The 20,313-nt window shown below is 45.4% G+C and overlaps 1 protein-coding gene across 2 annotated transcripts in view; it reads right to left on the minus strand.

The window, feature by feature from the left end:
- LOC128686688 (potassium channel subfamily K member 18) overlaps positions 1-20,313 on the minus strand; it is a 239,535-nt gene that overhangs the window by 10,843 nt on the left and 208,379 nt on the right. For both annotated transcript variants that reach the window (XM_070084356.1, XM_053773719.2), the window contains exon 4: positions 598-748. In XM_070084356.1, the coding sequence (XP_069940457.1) occupies positions 598-748 (151 nt within the window). The remainder of the gene's footprint in view (positions 1-597; positions 749-20,313) is intronic.

Raw genomic sequence — 20,313 nt, forward strand, 5'->3', positions numbered from 1 at the left:
TATATATATATATATATATATATATATATATATATATATATATATATATATATAATATATATATATATATATATATATATATATATATATATATATATATATATATATATATATATATATATATATATATATATATATATATATATATATATATATATATATATATATATATATATATATATATATATATATATATATATATATATATATATATATATATATATATATATATATATATATATATATATATATATATATATCGACAATGGTTCACTCACAGAGTTATTATATCATTCTTCCTCAATTCTGAATTTATATCACTTCTCTTCTTTACCCAATTCTTCCATCTACCTCCATCCTCTCCTTCCTCCCACCCTCTCCTTCCTCCCACCCTCTCCTTCCTCCCATACTTTCCTTCCTCCCATACAATTCTTCCTTCTATTTTCTTCTATCTCCACCTTGTTCTCCTACTCAGTTCTTTCTTTCCTCCCCAACCTTGTCTAATCCACTCGCCCTCTCCCTTCTCTGCTCCAACTAGCCTCTACTTCACCTCACCTCATCTCACTTCACGTCACCTCACCTCTCCCTCTGTCTTACCTGCAGGCTCTGAAGTACATAAACTTGAACAAGTGTGCCAGTATCTCACCAACATTAGACATGTACAGCAGCATCAGTGGCATCCCTATGATAGCGTACATGAGTGTTGCTATCTTGCCCCACTCTGTCCTCGGTGTCAGATTACCGTAACCTGTAACACCAGGGTAGTGTTAGTACCTGTAACACCAGGGTAGTGTTAGTACCTGTAACACCAGGGTAGTGTTAGTACCTGTAATACCAGGGTAGTGTTAGTACCTGTAACACCAGGGTAGTGTTAGTACCTGTAACACCAGGGTAGTGTTAGTACCTGTAACACCAGGGTAGTGTTAGTACCTGTAACACCAGGGTAGTGTTAGTACCTGTAACACCAGGGTAGTGTTAGTACCTGTAACACCAGGGTGGTGTTAGTACCTGTAACACCAGGGTACTGTTAGTACCTGTAACACCAGGGTAGTGTTAGTACCTGTAACACCAGGGTAGTGTTAGTACATACAACACCAGGGTAGTGTTAGTACCTGTAACACCAGGGTAGTGTTAGTACCTGTAACACCAGGGTAGTGTTAGTACCTGTAACACCAGGGTAGTGTTAGTACCTGTGACACCAGGGTAGTGTTAGTACCTGTAACACCAGGGTAGTGTTAGTACCTGTAACACCAGGGTGGTGTTAGTACCTGTAACACCAGGGTAGTGTTAGTACCTGTAACACCAGGGTAGTGTTAGTACATACAACACCAGGGTAGTGTTAGTACCTGTAACACCAGGGTAGTGTTAGTACCTGTAACACCAGGGTAGTGTTAGTACCTGTAACACCAGGGTAGTGTTAGTACCTGTAACACCAGGGTAGTGTTAGTACCTGTGACACCAGGGTAGTGTTAGTACCTGTAACACCAGGGTAGTGTTAGTACCTGTAACACCAGGGTAGTGTTAGTACCTGTAAAACCAGGGTAGTGTTAGTACCTGTAACACCAGGGTAGTGTTAGTACCTGTAACATCAGGGTTGTGTTAGTACATACAACACCGGGGTAGTGTTAGTACCTGTAACACCAGGGTAGTGTTAGTACCTGTAACACCAGGGTAGTGTTAGTACATACAACACCAGGGTAGTGTTAGTACCTGTAACACCAGGGTAGTGTTAGTACATGTAACACCAGGGTAGTGTTAGTACCTGTAACACCAGGGTAGTGTTAGTACCTGTAACACCAGGGTAGTGTTAGTACCTGTAACATCAGGGTAGTGTTAGTACATACAACACCGGGGTAGTGTTAGTACCTGTAACACCAGGGTAGTGTTAGTACCTGTAACACCAGGGTAGTGTTAGTACATACAACACCGGGGTAGTGTTAGTACCTGTAACACCAGGGTAGTGTTAGTACCTGTAACACCAGGGTAGTGTTAGTACCTGTAACACCAGGGTAGTGTTAGTACCTGTAACACCAGGGTAGTGTTAGTACCTGTGACACCAGGGTAGTGTTAGTACCTGTAACACCAGGGTAGTGTTAGTACCTGTAACACCAGGGTAGTGTTAGTACCTGTAACACCAGGGTAGTGTTAGTACCTGTAACACCAGGGTAGTGTTAGTACCTGTAACATCAGGGTAGTGTTAGTACATACAACACCGGGGTAGTGTTAGTACCTGTAACACCAGGGTAGTGTTAGTACCTGTAACACCAGGGTATTGTTAGTACATACAACACCGGGGTAGTGTTAGTACCTGTAACACCAGGGTAGTGTTAGTACCTGTAACACCAGGGTAGTGTTAGTACATACAACACCGGGGTAGTGTTAGTACCTGTAACACCAGGGTAGTGTTGGTACATACAACACCGGGGTAGTGTTAGTACCTGTAGCACCAGGGAAGTGTTAGTACCTGTAACACCAGGGTAGTGTTAGTACATACAACACCGGGGTAGTGTTAGTACCTGTAACACCAGGGTAGTGTTAGTACATACAACACCGGGGTAGTGTTAGTACCTGTAACACCAGGGTAGTGTTAGTACCTGTAACACCAGGGTAGTGTTAGTACCTGTAACACCAGGGTAGTGTTAGTACCTGTAACACCAGGGTAGTGTTAGTACCTGTAACACCAGGGTAGTGTTAGTACCTGTGACACCAGGGTAGTGTTAGTACCTGTAACACCAGGGTAGTTTTAGTACCTGTAACACCAGGGTAGTGTTAGTACCTGTAACACCAGGGTAGTGTTAGTACCTGTAACACCAGGGTAGTGTTAGTACCTGTAACATCAGGGTAGTGTTAGTACATACAACACCGGGGTAATGTTAGTACCTGTAACACCAGGGCAGTGTTAGTACCTGTAACACCAGGGTAGTGTTAGTACATACAACACCAGGGTAGTGTTAGTACCTGTAACACCAGGGTAGTGTTAGTACATACAACACCAGGGTAGTGTTAGTACCTGTAACACCAGGGTAGTGGTAGTACATACAACACCAGGGTAGTGTTAGTATCTGTAACAACAGGGTAGTGTTAGTACCTGTAACACCAGGGTAGTATTAGTACCTGTAACACCAGGGTAGTGTTAGTACATGTAACGCCAGTGTAGAGTTAATGCATGTAACACCAGGGTAGTGCTAGTACCTGTAACACCAGGGTAGTGCTAGTATCTGTAACGACAGGATAGTGTTAGTACCTGTAACACCAAGGTAGTGTTAGTACCTGTAACACCAGGGAAGTTTTAGCACCTGTAACACCAGGTTAATGTTAGTACCTGTAGCACCAGGGTAGAGTTAGTACTTGTAACTCGAGGGTAGTGCTAGTATCTGTAACACCAGGATAGTGTTAGTACTTGTAACACCAGGGTTGTGTAAGTACTTGTAACACCAGGGTAGTGTTAGTATATGAAACACCAGGGTAGTGTTAGTATCTGGAACACCAGGGTAGTGTTAGTACCTGTAACACCAGGGTAGTGCTAGTACCAGTAACACTAGGGTAGGGTTAGTACCTGTAACACCAGGGTAGTGCTAGTACCTGAAACAACAGGGTAGTCTTTTTACCTGTAAAACCAGGGTAGTGTTAGTACTTGTAACACCAGGGTAGTGTTAGTACCTGTAACACCAGGTTAGTGTTAGTACCTGTAACACCAGGGTAGTGTTAGTACTTGTAACACCAGGTTAGTGCTAGTACCTGTAACACTAGGGTAGGGTTAGTACCTGTAACACTAGGGTAGGGTTAGTACCTGTAACACCAGGGTAGTGTTAGTACCTGCAACACCAGGGTAATGCTAGTACCTGTAACACCAGGGTAGTGTTAGTACCTGTAACACCAGGGAAGTGTTAGTATATGAAACACCAGGGTAGTGTTAGTACCTGGAACACCAGGGTAGTGTTAGTACCTGCAACACCAGCGTAGTATTAGTGCTTGTAACACCAGGGTAGTGCCAGTACCTGTAACACCAGGGTAGTGCTAGTACCTGAAACAACAGGGTAGTCTTTGTACCTGTAACACCAGGGTAGTGTTAGTACCTGTAACACCAGGATAGTGCTAGTACCTGTAACACTAGGGTAGTGTTAGTACCTGTAACACCAGGGTAGTGTTAGTACTTGTAACACCAGGGTAGTGATAGTACCTGTAACACCAGGGTAGTGTTAGTACCTGTAACACTAGGATAGTGTTAGTACATGTAACACCAGGGTAGTGTTAGTACCTGTAACACCAGGGTAGTGTTAGTACCTGTAACACCAGGGTAGTGCTAGTACCTGTAACACTAGGGTAGTGTTAGTACCTGTAACACCAGGGTAGTGTTAGTACCTGTAACACCAGGGTAATGTTAGTACCTGTAACACCAGGGTAGTGTTAGTATTTGTAACACCAGGTTAGTGCTAGTACCTGTAACACCAGGGAAGTGTTAGTACCTGTAGTACCTGTAGTACCAGGGTAGTGTTAGTATCTGTAACACCAGTGAAGTTTTAGTACCTGTAACACCAGAGGAGTGTTAGTGTCTGTAACACCACTGTAGTGTTAGTACCTGTAACACCAGGGCAGAGTTAGTACCTTAACACCAGGATAGTGTTAGTATCTGTAACACCAGGATAGTGTTAGTACCTTAACAACAGGGTAGTGTTAGTACCTGTAACACCAGGGCAGAGTTAGTACCTTAACACCAGGGTAGTGTTATTACCTGTTACACCAGGGTAGTGTTTGTACCTGTAACAGCAGGGTAGTGCTAGTACCTGTAACACCAAGGTACTGTTAGTACATGTGTGGCATGCAAAGAGTACGTAACCTTCATTCAGCACATGTACACACCCTCATTTACCAGCGAACCAGGTGCTAAGGGTTAGCGATGGGGCCCCGTCGTTCAACCAGTACCCAGGTTCCAGCCAATGAGAAGATGGTTTTTGCAATCGTAGAGGTGTTGTGGTTACTACACACCTGTCTGCCCTTGTCATTCCCATTCTAGAGCTGGTTGAAGCACGGTCTGTTCTCTAGTGGCTTCTATTCTGCCTTGCTTACCTTTGAGTGCACTAATACCTATCACTGTACATAGTGTACATAGTGTACATACTTCTGTTCTAAATTGGTGAAGGATAATGTGAGTCAAACGTTTTCTGCTGTGTTTATTTTGCTCCCTTTACACCCAGGATAACAGACCTTTGAATTCCTGGGTTGTATTAATATGTAACATCAGGTTAGTGTTAGTACCTGTGACACAAGGGTAGTGTTAGTACTTGTTACACCAGGGTAGAGTTAGTACCTGTAGCACCAGGGTAGTGTTAGTACCTGTAACACCAGGGTGGTGTTAGTACCTGTAGCACCAGGGTAGTGTTAGTACCTGTAGCACCAGGGTAGTGTTAGTACCTGTAACACCAGGGTAGTGTTAGTACCTTTGACACCAGGGTAGTGTAAGTACCTGTGACACCAGGGCAGTGTTAGTACCTGTAACACCAGGGTAGTATTAGTACCTGTGACACCAGGGTAGTGTTAGTCCCTGTAACACCAGGGTAGTGTTAGTACTTGTTACACAACGGTAGTGTTAGTACCTGTGACACCAGGGTAGTGTTAGTACCTGTGACACCAGGGTAGTGTTAGTACTTGTAACACCAGGGTAGTGTTAGTACCTGTGACACCAGGGTAGTGTTAGTACCTGTGACACAAGGGTAGTGTTAGTACCTGTAACACCAGGGTAGTGTTAGTACCTGTAACACCAGGGTAATGTTAGTACCTGTAACACCAGGGTAGTGTTAGTACCTGTGACACCAAGGTAGTGTTAGTACCTGTAACACCAGGGTAGTGTTAGTACTTGTTACACAAGGGTAGTGTTAGTACCTGTAGCACCAGGGTAGTGCTAGTACCTGTAACACCAGGGTAGTGTTAGTACCTGTGACACCAGGGTAATGTTAGTACCTGTGACACCAGGGTAGTGTTTGTACCTTTAACACCAGGGTAGTGTTAGTACCTGTAACACCAGGGTAGTGTTAGTACCTGTAACACCAGGGTAGTGTTAGTACCTGTAACACCAGGGTAGTGTTAGTAACTGTGACACCAGGGTAGTGTTAGTACCTGTGACACCAGGGTAGTGTTAGTACTTGTTACACAACGGTAGTGTTAGTACCTGTAACACCAGGGTAGTGTTAGTACCTGTAACACCAGGGTAGTGTTAGTACCTGTAACACCAGGATAGTGTTAGTACCTGTGACACCAGGGTAGTGTTAGTACTTGTTACACAAGGGTAGTGTTAGTACCTGTAACACCAGGGCAGTGTTAGTACCTGTAACACCAGGGTAATGCCAGTACCTGTAACACCAGGGTAGTGTTAGTACCTGTAACACCAGGGTAGTGTTAGTACCTGTAACACCAGATTAGTGTTAGTACCTGTAACACCAGGGTAGTGTTAGTACCTATAACACCAGGGTAGTGCCAGTACCTGTAACACCAGGGTAATGTTAGTACCTGTAACACCAGGGTAGTGCCAGTACCTGTAACACCAGGGTAGTGTTAGTACCTGTAACACCAGGGTAGTGCCAGTACCTGTAACACCAGGGTAGTGTTAGTACCTGTAACACCAGGGTAGTGCCAGTACCTGTAACACCAGGGTAGTGTTAGTACCTGTAACACCAGGATAGTGCCAGTACCTGTAATACCAGGGTAGTGCCAGTACCTGTAACAACAGGGTAGTGTTAGTACCTGTAACACCAGGGTAATGTTAGTACTTGTAACAACAGGGTAGTGTTAGTACCTGTAACACCAGGGTAGTGTTAGTACCTGTAACACCAGGGTAGTGCCAGTACCTGTAACACCAGGGTAATGTTAGTACATGTAACACCAGGGTAGTGTTAGTACCTGTAACACAAGGGTAGTGTTAGTACCTGTAACACCAGGGTAGTGCCAGTACCTTTAACACCAGGGTAGTGTTAGTACCTGTAACACCAGGGTAGTGTTAGTACCTGTAACACCAGGGTAGTGTTAGTACCTGTAACACCAGGGTAGTGTTAGTACCTGTAACACCAGGGTAGTGTTAGTATCTGTAACACCAGGGTAGTGTTAGTACCTGTAACACCAGGGTGGTGTTAGTACCTCTAACACCAGGGTAGTGTTAGTACCTGTAACACCAGGGTAGTGTTAGTACCTGTAACACCAGGGTAGTGTTAGTACCTGTAACACCAGGGTAGTGTTAGTACCTGTAACACCAGGGTAGTGTTAGTACCTGTAACACCAGGGTAGTGTTAGTACCTGTAACACCAGGGTAGTGTTAGTACCTGTAACACCAGGGTGGTGTTAGTACCTCTAACACCACTGTAGTGTTAGTACCTGTAACACCAGGGTAGTGTTAGTACCTGTAACACCAGGGTAGTGTTAGTACCTGTAACACCAGGGTAGTGTTAGTACCTGTAACACCAGGGTAGTGTTAGTACCTGTAACACCAGTGTAGTGTTAGTACCTGTAACACCAGGGTAGTGTTAGTACCTGTAACACCAGGGTAGTGTTAGTACCTGTAACACCAGGGTAGTGTTAGTACCTGTAACACCAGGGTAGTGTTAGTACCTGTAACACCAGGGTAGTGTTAGTACCTGTAACACCAGGGTGGTGTTAGTACCTGTAACACCAGGGTAGTGTTAGTACCTGTAACACCAGGGTAGTGTTAGTACCTGTAACACCAGGGTAGTGTTAGTACCTGTAACACCAGGGTAGTGTTAGTACCTGTAACACCAGGGTAGTGTTAGTACCTGTAACACCAGGGTAGTGTTAGTACCTGTGACACCAGGGTAGTGTTAGTACCTGTAACACCAGGGTACTGTTAGTACCTGTAACACCAGGGTAGTGTTAGTACTTGTAACACCAGGGTAGTGTTAGTACCTGTAACACCAGGGTGGTGTTAGTACCTGTAACACCAGGGTAGTGTTAGTACCTGTAACACCAGGGTAGTGTTAGTACCTGTAACACCAGGGTAGTGTTAGTACCTGTAACACCAGGGTAGTGTTAGTACCTGTAACACCAGGGTAGTGTTAGTACCTGTAACATCAGGGTAGTGTTAGTACATACAACACCGGGGTAGTGTTAGTACCTGTAACACCAGGGTAGTGTTAGTACCTGTAACACCAGGGTAGTGTTAGTACCTGTAACACCAGGGTAGTGTTAGTACCTGTAACACCAGGGTAGTGTTAGTACCTGTAACACCAGGGTAGTGTTAGTACCTGTAACACCAGGGTAGTGTTAGTACCTGTAACACCAGGGTAGTGTTAGTACCTGTAACACCAGGGTAGTGTTAGTACCTGTAACACCAGGGTGGTGTTAGTACCTGTAACACCAGGGTAGTGTTAGTACCTGTAACACCAGGGTAGTGTTAGTACCTGTAACACCAGGGTAGTGTTAGTACCTGTAACACCAGGGTAGTGTTAGTACCTGTAACACCAGGGTAGTGTTAGTACCTGTAACACCAGGGTAGTGTTAGTACCTGTAACACCAGGGTAGTGTTAGTACCTGTAACACCAGGGTAGTGTTAGTACCTGTAACACCAGGGTAGTGTTAGTACCTGTAACACCAGGGTAGTGTTAGTACCTGTAACACCAGGGTAGTGTTAGTACCTGTAACACCAGGGTAGTGTTAGTACCTGTAACACCAGGGTAGTGTTAGTACCTGTAACACCAGGGTAGTGTTAGTACCTGTAACACCAGGGTAGTGTTAGTACCTGTAACACCAGGGTAGTGTTAGTACCTGTAACACCAGGGTAGTGTTAGTACCTGTAACACCAGGGTAGTGTTAGTACCTGTAACACCAGGGTAGTGTTAGTACCTGTAACACCAGGGTAGTGTTAGTACCTGTAACACCAGGGTAGTGTTAGTACCTGTAACACCAGGGTAGTGTTAGTACCTGTAACACCAGGGTAGTGTTAGTACCTGTAACACCAGGGTAGTGTTAGTACCTGTGACACCAGGGTAGTGTTAGTACCTGTAACACCAGGGTAGTGTTAGTACCTGTAACACCAGGGTAGTGTTAGTACCTGTAACACCAGGGTAGTGTTAGTACCTGTAACACCAGGGTAGTGTTAGTACCTGTAACACCAGGGTAGTGTTAGTACCTGTAACACCAGGGTAGTGTTAGTACCTGTAACACCAGGGTAGTGTTAGTACCTGTAACACCAGGGTAGTGTTAGTACCTGTAACACCAGGGTAGTGTTAGTACCTGTAACACCAGGGTAGTGTTAGTACCTGTAACACCAGGGTAGTGTTAGTACCTGTAACACCAGGGTAGTGTTAGTACCTGTAACACCAGGGTAGTGTTAGTACCTGTAACACCAGGGTAGTGTTAGTACCTGTAACACCAGGGTAGTGTTAGTACCTGTAACACCAGGGTAGTGTTAGTACCTGTAACACCAGGGTAGTGTTAGTACCTGTAACACCAGGGTAGTGTTAGTACCTGTAACACCAGGGTAGTGTTAGTACCTGTAACACCAGGGTAGTGTTAGTACCTGTAACACCAGGGTAGTGTTAGTACCTGTAACACCAGGGTAGTGTTAGTACCTGTAACACCAGGGTAGTGTTAGTACCTGTAACACCAGGGTAGTGTTAGTACCTGTAACACCAGGGTAGTGTTAGTACCTGTAACACCAGGGTAGTGTTAGTACCTGTAACACCAGGGTAGTGTTAGTACCTGTAACACCAGGGTAGTGTTAGTACCTGTAACACCAGGGTAGTGTTAGTACCTGTAACACCAGGGTAGTGTTAGTACCTGTAACACCAGGGTGTTAGTACCTGTAACACCAGGGTAGTGTTAGTACCTGTAACATCAGGGTAGTGTAGTACATACAACACCGGGGTAGTGTTAGTACCTGTAACACCAGGGTAGTGTTAGTACCTGTAACACCAGGGTAGTGTTAGTACCTGTAACACCAGGGTAGTGTTAGTACCTGTAACACCAGGGTAGTGTTAGTACCTGTAACACCAGGGTAGTGTTAGTACCTGTAACACCAGGGTAGTGTTAGTACCTGTAACACCAGGGTAGTGTTAGTACCTGTAACACCAGGGTAGTGTTAGTACCTGTAACACCAGGGTAGTGTTAGAACCTGTAACACCAGGGTAGTGTTAGTACCTGTAACACCAGGGTAGTGTTAGTACCTGTAACACCAGGGTAGTGTTAGTACCAGGGTAGTGTTAGTGTAACACCAGGGTAGTGTTAGTACCTGTAACACCAGGGTAGTGTTAGTACCTGTAACACCAGGGTAGTGTTAGTACCTGTAACACCAGGGTAGTGTTAGTACCTGTAACACCAGGGTAGTGTTAGTACCTGTAACACCAGGGTAGTGTTAGTACCTGTAACACCAGGGTAGTGTTAGTACCTGTAACACCAGGGTAGTGTTAGTACCTGTAACACCAGGGTAGTGTTAGTACCTGTAACACCAGGGTAGTGTTAGTACCTGTAACACCAGGGTAGTGTTAGTACCTGTAACACCAGGGTAGTGTTAGTACCTGTAACACCAGGGTAGTGTTAGTACCTGTAACACCAGGGTAGTGTTAGTACCTGTAACACCAGGGTCGTGTTAGTACCTGTAACACCAGGGTAGTGTTAGTACCTGTAACACCAGGGTAGTGTTAGTACCTGTAACACCAGGGTAGTGTTAGTACCTGTAACACCAGGGTAGTGTTAGTACCTGTAACACCAGGGTAGTGTTAGTACCTGTAACACCAGGGTAGTGTTAGTACCTGTAACACCAGGGTAGTGTTAGTACCTGTAACACCAGGGTAGTGTTAGTACCTGTAACACCAGGGTAGTGTTAGTACCTGTAACACCAGGGTAGTGTTAGTACCTGTAACACCAGGGTAGTGTTAGTACCTGTATCACCAGGGTTGTGTTAGTACCTGTAACACCAGGGTAGTGTTAGTACCTGTAACACCAGGGTAGTGTTAGTACCTGTAACACCAGGGTAGTGTTAGTACCTGTAACACCAGGGTAGTGTTAGTACCTGTAACACCAGGGTAGTGTTAGTACCTGTAACACCAGGGTAGTGTTAGTACCTGTAACACCAGGGTAGTGTTAGTACCTGTAACACCAGGGTAGTGTTAGTACCTGTAACACCAGGGTAGTGTTAGTACCTGTAACACCAGGGTAGTGTTAGTACCTGTAACACCAGGGTAGTGTTAGTACCTGTAACACCAGGGTAGTGTTAGTACCTGTAACACCAGGGTAGTGTTAGTACCTGTAACACCAGGGTAGTGTTAGTAGGGTAGTGTTAGTACCTGTAACACCAGGGTAGTGTTAGTACCTGTAAAACCAGGGTAGTGTTAGTACCTGTAACACCAGGGTAGTGTTAGTACCTGTAACACCAGGGTAGTGTTAGTACCTGTAACACCAGGGTAGTGTTAGTACCTGTAACACCAGGGTAGTGTTAGTACCTGTAACACCAGGGTAGTGTTAGTACCTGTAACACCAGGGTAGTGTTAGTACCTGTAACACCAGGGTAGTGTTAGTACCTGTAACACCAGGGTAGTGTTAGTACCTGTAACACCAGGGTAGTGTTAGTACCTGTAACACCAGGGTAGTGTTAGTACCTGTAACACCCAGGGTAGTGTTAGTACCTATAACACCAGGGTAGTGCCAGTACCTGTGTGTTAGTACCTGTAACACCAGGGTAGTGTTAGTACCTGTAACACCAGGGTAGTGTTAGTACCTGTAACACCAGGGTAGTGTTAGTACCTGTAACACCAGGGTAGTGTTAGTACCTGTAACACCAGGGTAGTGTTAGTACCTGTAACACCAGGGTAGTGTTAGTACCTGTAACACCAGTGTAGTGTTAGTACCTGTAACACCAGGGTAGTGTTAGTACCTGTAACACCAGGGTAGTGTTAGTACCTGTAACACCAGGGTAGTGTTAGTACCTGTAACACCAGGGTAGTGTTAGTACCTGTAACACCAGGGTAGTGTTAGTACCTGTAACACCAGGGTAGTGTTAGTACCTGTAACACCAGGGTAGTGTTAGTACCTGTAACACCAGGGTAGTGTTAGTACCTGTAACACCAGGGTAGTGTTAGTACCTGTAACACCAGGGTAGTGTTAGTACCTGTAACACCAGGGTGGTGTTAGTACCTGTAACACCAGGGTAGTGTTAGTACCTGTAACACCAGGGTAGTGTTAGTACCTGTAACACCAGGGTGGTGTTAGTACCAGTAACACCAGGGTAGTGTTAGTACCTGTAACACCAGGGTAGTGTTAGTACCTGTAACACCAGGGTAGTGTTAGTACCTGTAACACCAGGGTAGTGTTAGTACCTGTAACACCAGGATAGTGTTAGTACCTGTAACACCAGGGTAGTGTTAGTACCTGTAACACCAGGGTAGTGTTAGTACCTGTAACACCAGGGTAGTGTTAGTACCTGTAACACCAGGGTAGTGTTAGTACCTGTAACACCAGGGTAGTGTTAGTACCTGTAACACCAGGGTAGTGTTAGTACCTGTAACACCAGGGTAGTGTTAGTACCTGTAACACCAGGGTAGTGTTAGTACCTGTAACACCAGGGTAGTGTTAGTACCTGTAACACCAGGGTAGTGTTAGTACCTGTAACACCAGGGTAGTGTTAGTACCTGTAACACCAGGGTAGTGTTAGTACCTGTAACACCAGGGTAGTGTTAGTACCTGTAACACCAGGGTAGTGTTAGTACCAGGGTAGTGTTAGTACCTGTAACACCAGGGTAGTGTTAGTACCTGTAACACCAGGTACCTGTAACACCAGGGTAGTGTTAGTACCTGTAACACCAGGGTAGTGTTAGTACCAGGGTAGTGTTAGTACCTGTAACACCAGGGTAGTGTTAGTACCTGTAACACCAGTGTTAGTACCTGTAACACCAGGGTAGTGTTAGTACCTGTAACACCAGGGTAGTGTTAGTACCTGTAACACCAGGGTAGTGTAGTAGTACCTGTAACACCAGGGTAGTGTTAGTACCTGTAACACCAGGGTAGTGTTAGTACCTGTAACACCAGGGTAGTGTTAGTACCTGTAACACCAGGGTAGTGTTAGTACCTGTAACACCAGGGTAGTGTTAGTACCTGTAACACCAGGGTAGTGTTAGTACCTGTAACACCAGGGTAGTGTTAGTACCTGTAACACCAGGGTAGTGTTAGTACCTGTAACACCAGGGTAGTGTTAGTACCTGTAACACCAGGGTAGTGTTAGTACCTGTAACACCAGGGTAGTGTTAGTACCTGTAACACCAGGGTAGTGTTAGTACCTGTAACACCAGGGTAGTGTTAGTACCTGTAACACCAGGGTAACACCAGGGTAGTGTTAGTACCTGTAACACCAGGGTAGTGTTAGTACCTGTAACACCAGGGTAGTGTTAGTACCTGTAACACCAGGGTAGTGTTAGTACCTGTAACACCAGGGTAGTGTTAGTACCTGTAACACCAGGGTAGTGTTAGTACCTGTAACACCAGGGTAGTGTTAGTACCTGTAACACCAGGGTAGTGTTAGTACCTGTAACACCAGGGTAGTGTTAGTACCTGTAACACCAGGGTAGTGTTAGTACCTGTAACACCAGGGTAGTGTTAGTACCTGTAACACCAGGGTAGTGTAGTACCTGTACCAGGGTAGTGTTAGTGTAACACCAGGGTAGTGTTAGTACCTGTAACACCAGGGTAGTGTTAGTACCTGTAACACCAGGGTAGTGTTAGTACCTGTAACACCAGGGTAGTGTTAGTACCTGTAACACCAGGGTAGTGTTAGTACCTGTAACACCAGGGTAGTGTTAGTACCTGTAACACCAGGGTAGTGTTAGTACCTGTAACACCAGGGTAGTGTTAGTACCTGTAACACCAGGGTAGTGTTAGTACCTGTAACACCAGGGTAGTGTTAGTACCTGTAACACCAGGGTAGTGTTAGTACCTGTAACACCAGGGTAGTGTTAGTACCTGTAACACCAGGGTAGTGTTAGTACCTGTAACACCAGGGTAGTGTTAGTACCTGTAACACCAGGGTAGTGTTAGTACCTGTAACACCAGGGTAGTGTTAGTACCTGTAACACCAGGGTAGTGTTAGTACCTGTAACACCAGGGTAGTGTTAGTACCTGTAACACCAGGGTAGTGTTAGTACCTGTAACACCAGGGTAGTGTTAGTACCTGTAACACCAGGGTAGTGTTAGTACCTGTAACACCAGGGTAGTGTTAGTACCTGTAACACCAGGGTAGTGTTAGTACCTGTAACACCAGGGTAGTGTTAGTACCTGTAACACAAGGGTAGTGTAGTACCTGTAACACCAGGGTAGTGTTAGTACCTGTAACACCAGGGTAGTGTTAGTACCTGTAACACCAGGGTAGTGTTAGTACCTGTAACACCAGGGTAGTGTTAGTACCTGTAACACCAGGGTAGTGTTAGTACCTGTAACACCAGGGTAGTGTTAGTACCTGTAACACCAGGGTAGTGTTAGTACCTGTAACACCAGGGTAGTGTTAGTACCTGTAACACCAGGGTAGTGTTAGTAGTACCTGTAACCTAGTACCTGTAACACCAGGGTAGTGTTAGTACCTGTAACACCAGGGTAGTGTTAGTACCTGTAACACCAGGGTAGTGTTAGTACCTGTAACACCAGGGTAGTGTTAGTACCTGTAACACCAGGGTAGTGTTAGTACCTGTAACACCAGGGTAGTGTTAGTACCTGTAACACCAGGGTAGTGTTAGTACCTGTAACACCAGGGTAGTGTTAGTACCTGTAACACCAGGGTAGTGTTAGTACCTGTAACACCAGGGTAGTGTTAGTACCTGTAACACCAGGGTAGTGTTAGTACCTGTAACACCAGGGTAGTGTTAGTACCTGTAACACCAGGGTAGTGTTAGAACCTGTAACACCAGGGTAGTGTTAGGTAACACCAGGGTAGTGTTAGTACCTGTAACACCAGGGTAGTGTTAGTACCTGTAACACCAGGGTAGTGTTAGTACCTGTAACACCAGGGTAGTGTTAGTACCTGTAACACCAGGGTAGGGTGTTAGTACCTGTAACACCAGGGTAGTGTTAGTACCTGTAACACCAGGGTAGTGTTAGTACCTGTAACACCAGGGTGGTGTTAGTACCTGTAACACCAGGGTAGTGTTAGTACCTGTAACACCAGGGTAGTGTTAGTACCTGTAACACCAGGGTAGTGTTAGTACCTGTAACACCAGGGTAGTGTTAGTACCTGTAACACCAGGGTAGTGTTAGTACCTGTAACACCAGGGTAGTGTTAGTAACACCAGGGTAGTGTTAGTACCTGTAACACCAGGGTGTGTTTACCTGTACCTGTAACACCAGGGTAGTGTTAGTACCTGTAACACCAGGGTAGTGTTAGTACCTGTAACACCAGGGTAGTGTTAGTACCTGTAACACCAGGGTAGTGTTAGTACCTGTAACACCAGGGTAGTGTTAGTACCTGTAACACCAGGGTAGTGTTAGTACCTGTAACACCAGGGTAGTGTTAGTACACCAGGGTAGTGTTAGTACCTGTAACACCAGGGTAGTGTTAGTACCTGTAACACCAGGGTAGTGTTAGTACCTGTAACACCAGGGTAGTGTTAGTACCTGTAACACCAGGGTAGTGTTAGTACCTGTAACACCAGGGTAGTGTTAGTACCTGTAACACCAGGGTAGTGTTAGTACCTGTAACACCAGGGTAGTGTTAGTACCTGTAACACCAGGGTAGTGTTAGTACCTGTAACACCAGGGTAGTGTTAGTACCTGTAACACCAGGGTAGTGTTAGTACCTGTAACACCAGGGTAGTGTTAGTACCTGTAACACCAGGGTAGTGTTAGTACCTGTAACACCAGGGTAGTGTTAGTACCTGTAACACCAGGGTAGTGTTAGTACCTGTAACACCAGGGTAGTGTTAGTACCTGTAACACCAGGGTAGTGTTAGTACCTGTAACACCAGGGTAGTGTTAGTACCTGTAACACCAGGGTAGTGTTAGTACCTGTAACACCAGGGTAGTGTTAGTACCTGTAACACCAGTGTTAGTACCTGTAGTGTTAGTACCTGTAACACCAGGGTAGTGTTAGTACCTGTAACACCAGGGTAGTGTTAGTACCTGTAACACCAGGGTAGTGTTAGTACCTGTAACACCAGGGTAGTGTTAGTACCTGTAACACCAGGTTAGTGTTAGTACCTGTAACACCAGGGTAGTGTTAGTACCTGTAACACCAGGGTAGTGTTATTTCCTGTAACACCAGGGTAGTGTTAGTACCTGTAACACCAGGGTAGTGTTAGTAACACCAGGGTAGTGTTAGTACCTGTAACACCAGGGTAGTGTTAGTACCTGTAACACCAGGGTAGTGTAGTACCTGTAACACCAGGGTAGTGTTAGTAACACCAGGGTAGTGTTAGTACCTGTAACACCAGGGTAGTGTTAGTACCTGTAACACCAGTGGGTAGTGTTAGTACCTGTAACACCAGGGTAGTGTTAGTACCTGTAACACCAGGGTAGTGTTAGTACCTGTAACACCAGGGTAGTGTTAGTACCTGTAACACCAGGGTAGTGTTAGTACCTGTAACACCAGGGTAGTGTTAGTACCTGTAACACCAGGGTAGTGTTAGTACCTGTAACACCAGGGTAGTGTTAGTACCTGTAACACCAGGGTAGTGTTAGTACCTGTAACACCAGGGTAGTGTTAGTACCTGTAACACCAGGGTAGTGTTAGTACCTGTAACACCAGGGTAGTGTTTAGTACCTGTAACACCAGGGTAGTGTTAGTACCTGTAACACCAGGGTAGTGTTAGTACCTGTAACACCAGGGTAGTGTTAGTACCTGTAACACCAGGGTAGTGTTAGTACCTGTAACACCAGGGTAGGGTGTTAGTACCTGTAACACCAGGGTAGTGTTAGTACCTGTAACACCAGGGTAGTGTTAGTACCTGTAACACCAGGGTAGTGTTAGTACCTGTAACACCAGGGTAGTGTTAGTACCTGTAACACCAGGGTAGTGTTAGTACCTGTAACACCAGGGTAGTGTTAGTACCTGTAACACCAGGGTAGTGTTAGTACCTGTAACACCAGGGTAGTGTTAGTACCTGTAACACCAGGGTAGTGTTAGTACCTGTAACACCAGGGTAGTGTTAGTACCTGTAACACCAGGGTAGTGTTAGTACCTGTAACCAGGGTAGTGTTAGTACCTGTAACACCAGGGTAGTGTAGTACCTGTAACCAGGGTAGTGTTAGTACCTGTAACAGGGTAGTGTTAGTACCTGTAACACCAGGGTAGTGTTAGTACCTGTAACACCAGGGTAGTGTTAGTACCTGTAACACCAGGGTAGTGTTAGTACCTGTAACACCAGGGTAGTGTTAGTACCTGTAACACCAGGGTAGTGTTAGTACCTGTAACACCAGGGTAGTGTTAGTACCTGTAACACCAGGGTAGTGTTAGTACCTGTAACACCAGGGTAGTGTTAGTACCTGTAACACCAGGGTGGTGTTAGTACCTGTAACACCAGGGTAGTGTTAGTACCTGTAACACCAGGGTAGTGTTAGTACCTGTAACACCAGGGTAGTGTTAGTACCTGTAACACCAGGGTAGTGTTAGTACCTGTAACACCAGGGTAGTGTTAGTACCTGTAACACCAGGGTAGTGTTAGTACCTGTAACACCAGGGTAGTGTTAGTACCTGTAACACCAGGGTAGTGTTAGTACCTGTAACACCAGGGTAGTGTTAGTACCTGTAACACCAGGGTAGTGTTAGTACCTGTAACACCAGGGTAGTGGTAGTGTTAGTACCTGTAACACCAGGGTCGTGTTAGTACCTGTAACACCAGGGTAGTGTTAGTACCTGTAACACCAGGGTAGTGTTAGTACCTGTAACACCAGGGTAGTGTTAGTACCTGTAACACCAGGGTAGTGTTAGTACCTGTAACACCAGGGTAGTGTTAGTACCTGTAACACCAGGGTAGTGTTAGTACCTGTAACACCAGGGTAGTGTTAGTACCTGTAACACCAGGGTAGTGTTAGTACCTGTAACACCAGGGTAGTGTTAGTACCTGTAACACCAGGGTAGTGTTAGTACCTGTAACACCAGGGTAGTGTTAGTACCTGTAACACCAGGGTAGTGTTAGTACCTGTAACACCAGGGTAGTGTTAGTACCTGTAACACCAGGGTAGTGTTAGTACCTGTAACACCAGGGTAGTGTTAGTACCTGTAACACCAGGGTAGTGTTAGTACCTGTAACACCAGTGTTAGTACCTGTAACACCAGGGTAGTGTTAGTACCTGTAACACCAGGGTAGTGTTAGTACCTGTAACACCAGGGTAGTGTTAGTACCTGTAACACCAGGGTAGTGTTAGTACCTGTAACACCAGGGTAGTGTTAGTACCTGTAACACCAGGGTAGTGTTAGTACCTGTAACACCAGGGTAGTGTTAGTACCTGTAACACCAGGGTAGTGTTAGTACCTGTCACACCAGGGTAGTGTTAGTACCTGTAACACCAGGGTAGTGTTAGTACCTGTAACACCAGGGTAGTGTTAGTACCACCAGTGTTAGTACCTGTAGTGTTAGTACCTGTAACACCAGGGTAGTGTTAGTACCTGTAACACCAGGGTAGTGTTAGTACCTGTAACACCAGGGTAGTGTTAGTACCTGTAACACCAGGGTAGTGTTAGTACCTGTAACACCAGGGTAGTGTTAGTACCTGTAACACCAGGGTAGTGTTAGTACCTGTAACACCAGGGTAGTGTTAGTACCTGTAACACCAGGGTAGTGTTAGTACCTGTAACACCAGGGTAGTGTTAGTACCTGTAACACCAGGGTAGTGTTAGTACCTGTAACACCAGGGTAGTGTTAGTACCTGTAACACCAGGGTAGTGTTAGTACCTGTAACACCAGGGTAGTGTTAGTACCTGTAACACCAGGGTAGTGTTAGTACCTGTAACACCAGGGTAGTGTTAGTACCTGTAACACCAGGGTAGTGTTAGTACCTGTAACACCAGGGTAGTGTTAGTACCTGTAACACCAGGGTAGTGTTAGTACCTGTAACACCAGGGTAGTGTTAGTACCTGTAACACCAGGGTAGTGTTAGTACCTGTAACACCAGGGTAGTGTTAGTACCTGTAACACCAGGGTAGTGTTAGTACCTGTAACACCAGGGTAGTGTTAGTACCTGTAACACCAGGGTAGTGTTAGTACCTGTACCTGTAACACCAGGGTAGTGTTAGTACCTGTAACACCAGGGTAGTGTTAGTACCTGTAACACCAGGGTAGTGTTAGTACCTGTAACACCAGGGTAGTGTTAGTACCTGTAACACCTGGGTAGTGTTAGTACCTGTAACACCAGGGTAGTGTTAGTACCTGTAACACCAGGGTAGTGTTAGTACCTGTAACACCAGGGTAGTGTTAGTACCTGTAACACCAGGGTAGTGTTAGTACCTGTAACACCAGGGTAGTGTTAGTACCTGTAACACCAGGGTAGTGTTAGTACCGGTAGCACCAGGGTAGTGTTAGTACCAGGGTAGTGTTGTAACACCAGGGTAGTGTTAGTACCTGTAACACCAGGGTAGTGTTAGTACCTGTAACACCAGGGTAGTGTTAGTACCTGTAACACCCTGTTAGTACCTGTAACCAGGGTAGTGTTAGTACCTGTAACACCAGGGTGGTGTTAGTACCAGTAACACCAGGGTAGTGTTAGTACCTGTAACACCAGGGTAGTGTTAGTACCTGTAACACCTGTTAGTACCACCAGGGTAGTGTTAGTACCTGTAACACCAGGGTAGTGTTAGTACCTGTAACACCAGGGTAGTGTTACCTGTACCAGGGTAGTGTAACACCAGGGTGGTGTTAGTACCAGTAACACCAGGGTAGTGTTAGTACCTGTAACACCAGGGTAGTGTTAGTGCCTGTAACACCAGGGTCGTGGTAGTCCCTGTCACACCAGGGTAACACCAGGGTAGTGTTAGTACCTGTAACACCAGGGTAGTGTTAGTACCTGTAACACCAGGGTAGTGTTAGTACCTGTAACACCAGGGTAGTGTTAGTACCTGTAACACCAGGGTAGTGTTAGTACCTGTAACACCAGGGTAGTGTTAGTACCTGTAACACCAGGGTAGTGTTAGTACCTGTAACACCAGGGTAGTGTTAGTACCTGTAACACCAGGGTAGTGTTAGTACCTGTAACACCAGGGTAGTGTTAGTACCTGTAACACCAGGGTAGTGTTAGTACCTGTAACACCAGGGTAGTGTTAGTACCTGTAACACCAGGGTAGTGTTAGTACCTGTAACACCAGGGTAGTGTTAGTACCTGTAACACCAGGGTAGTGTTAGTACC

The sequence above is a fragment of the Cherax quadricarinatus genome, chromosome 12, assembly GCF_038502225.1.
Source record: "Cherax quadricarinatus isolate ZL_2023a chromosome 12, ASM3850222v1, whole genome shotgun sequence".
NCBI classification, from domain to species: domain Eukaryota; kingdom Metazoa; phylum Arthropoda; class Malacostraca; order Decapoda; family Parastacidae; genus Cherax; species Cherax quadricarinatus.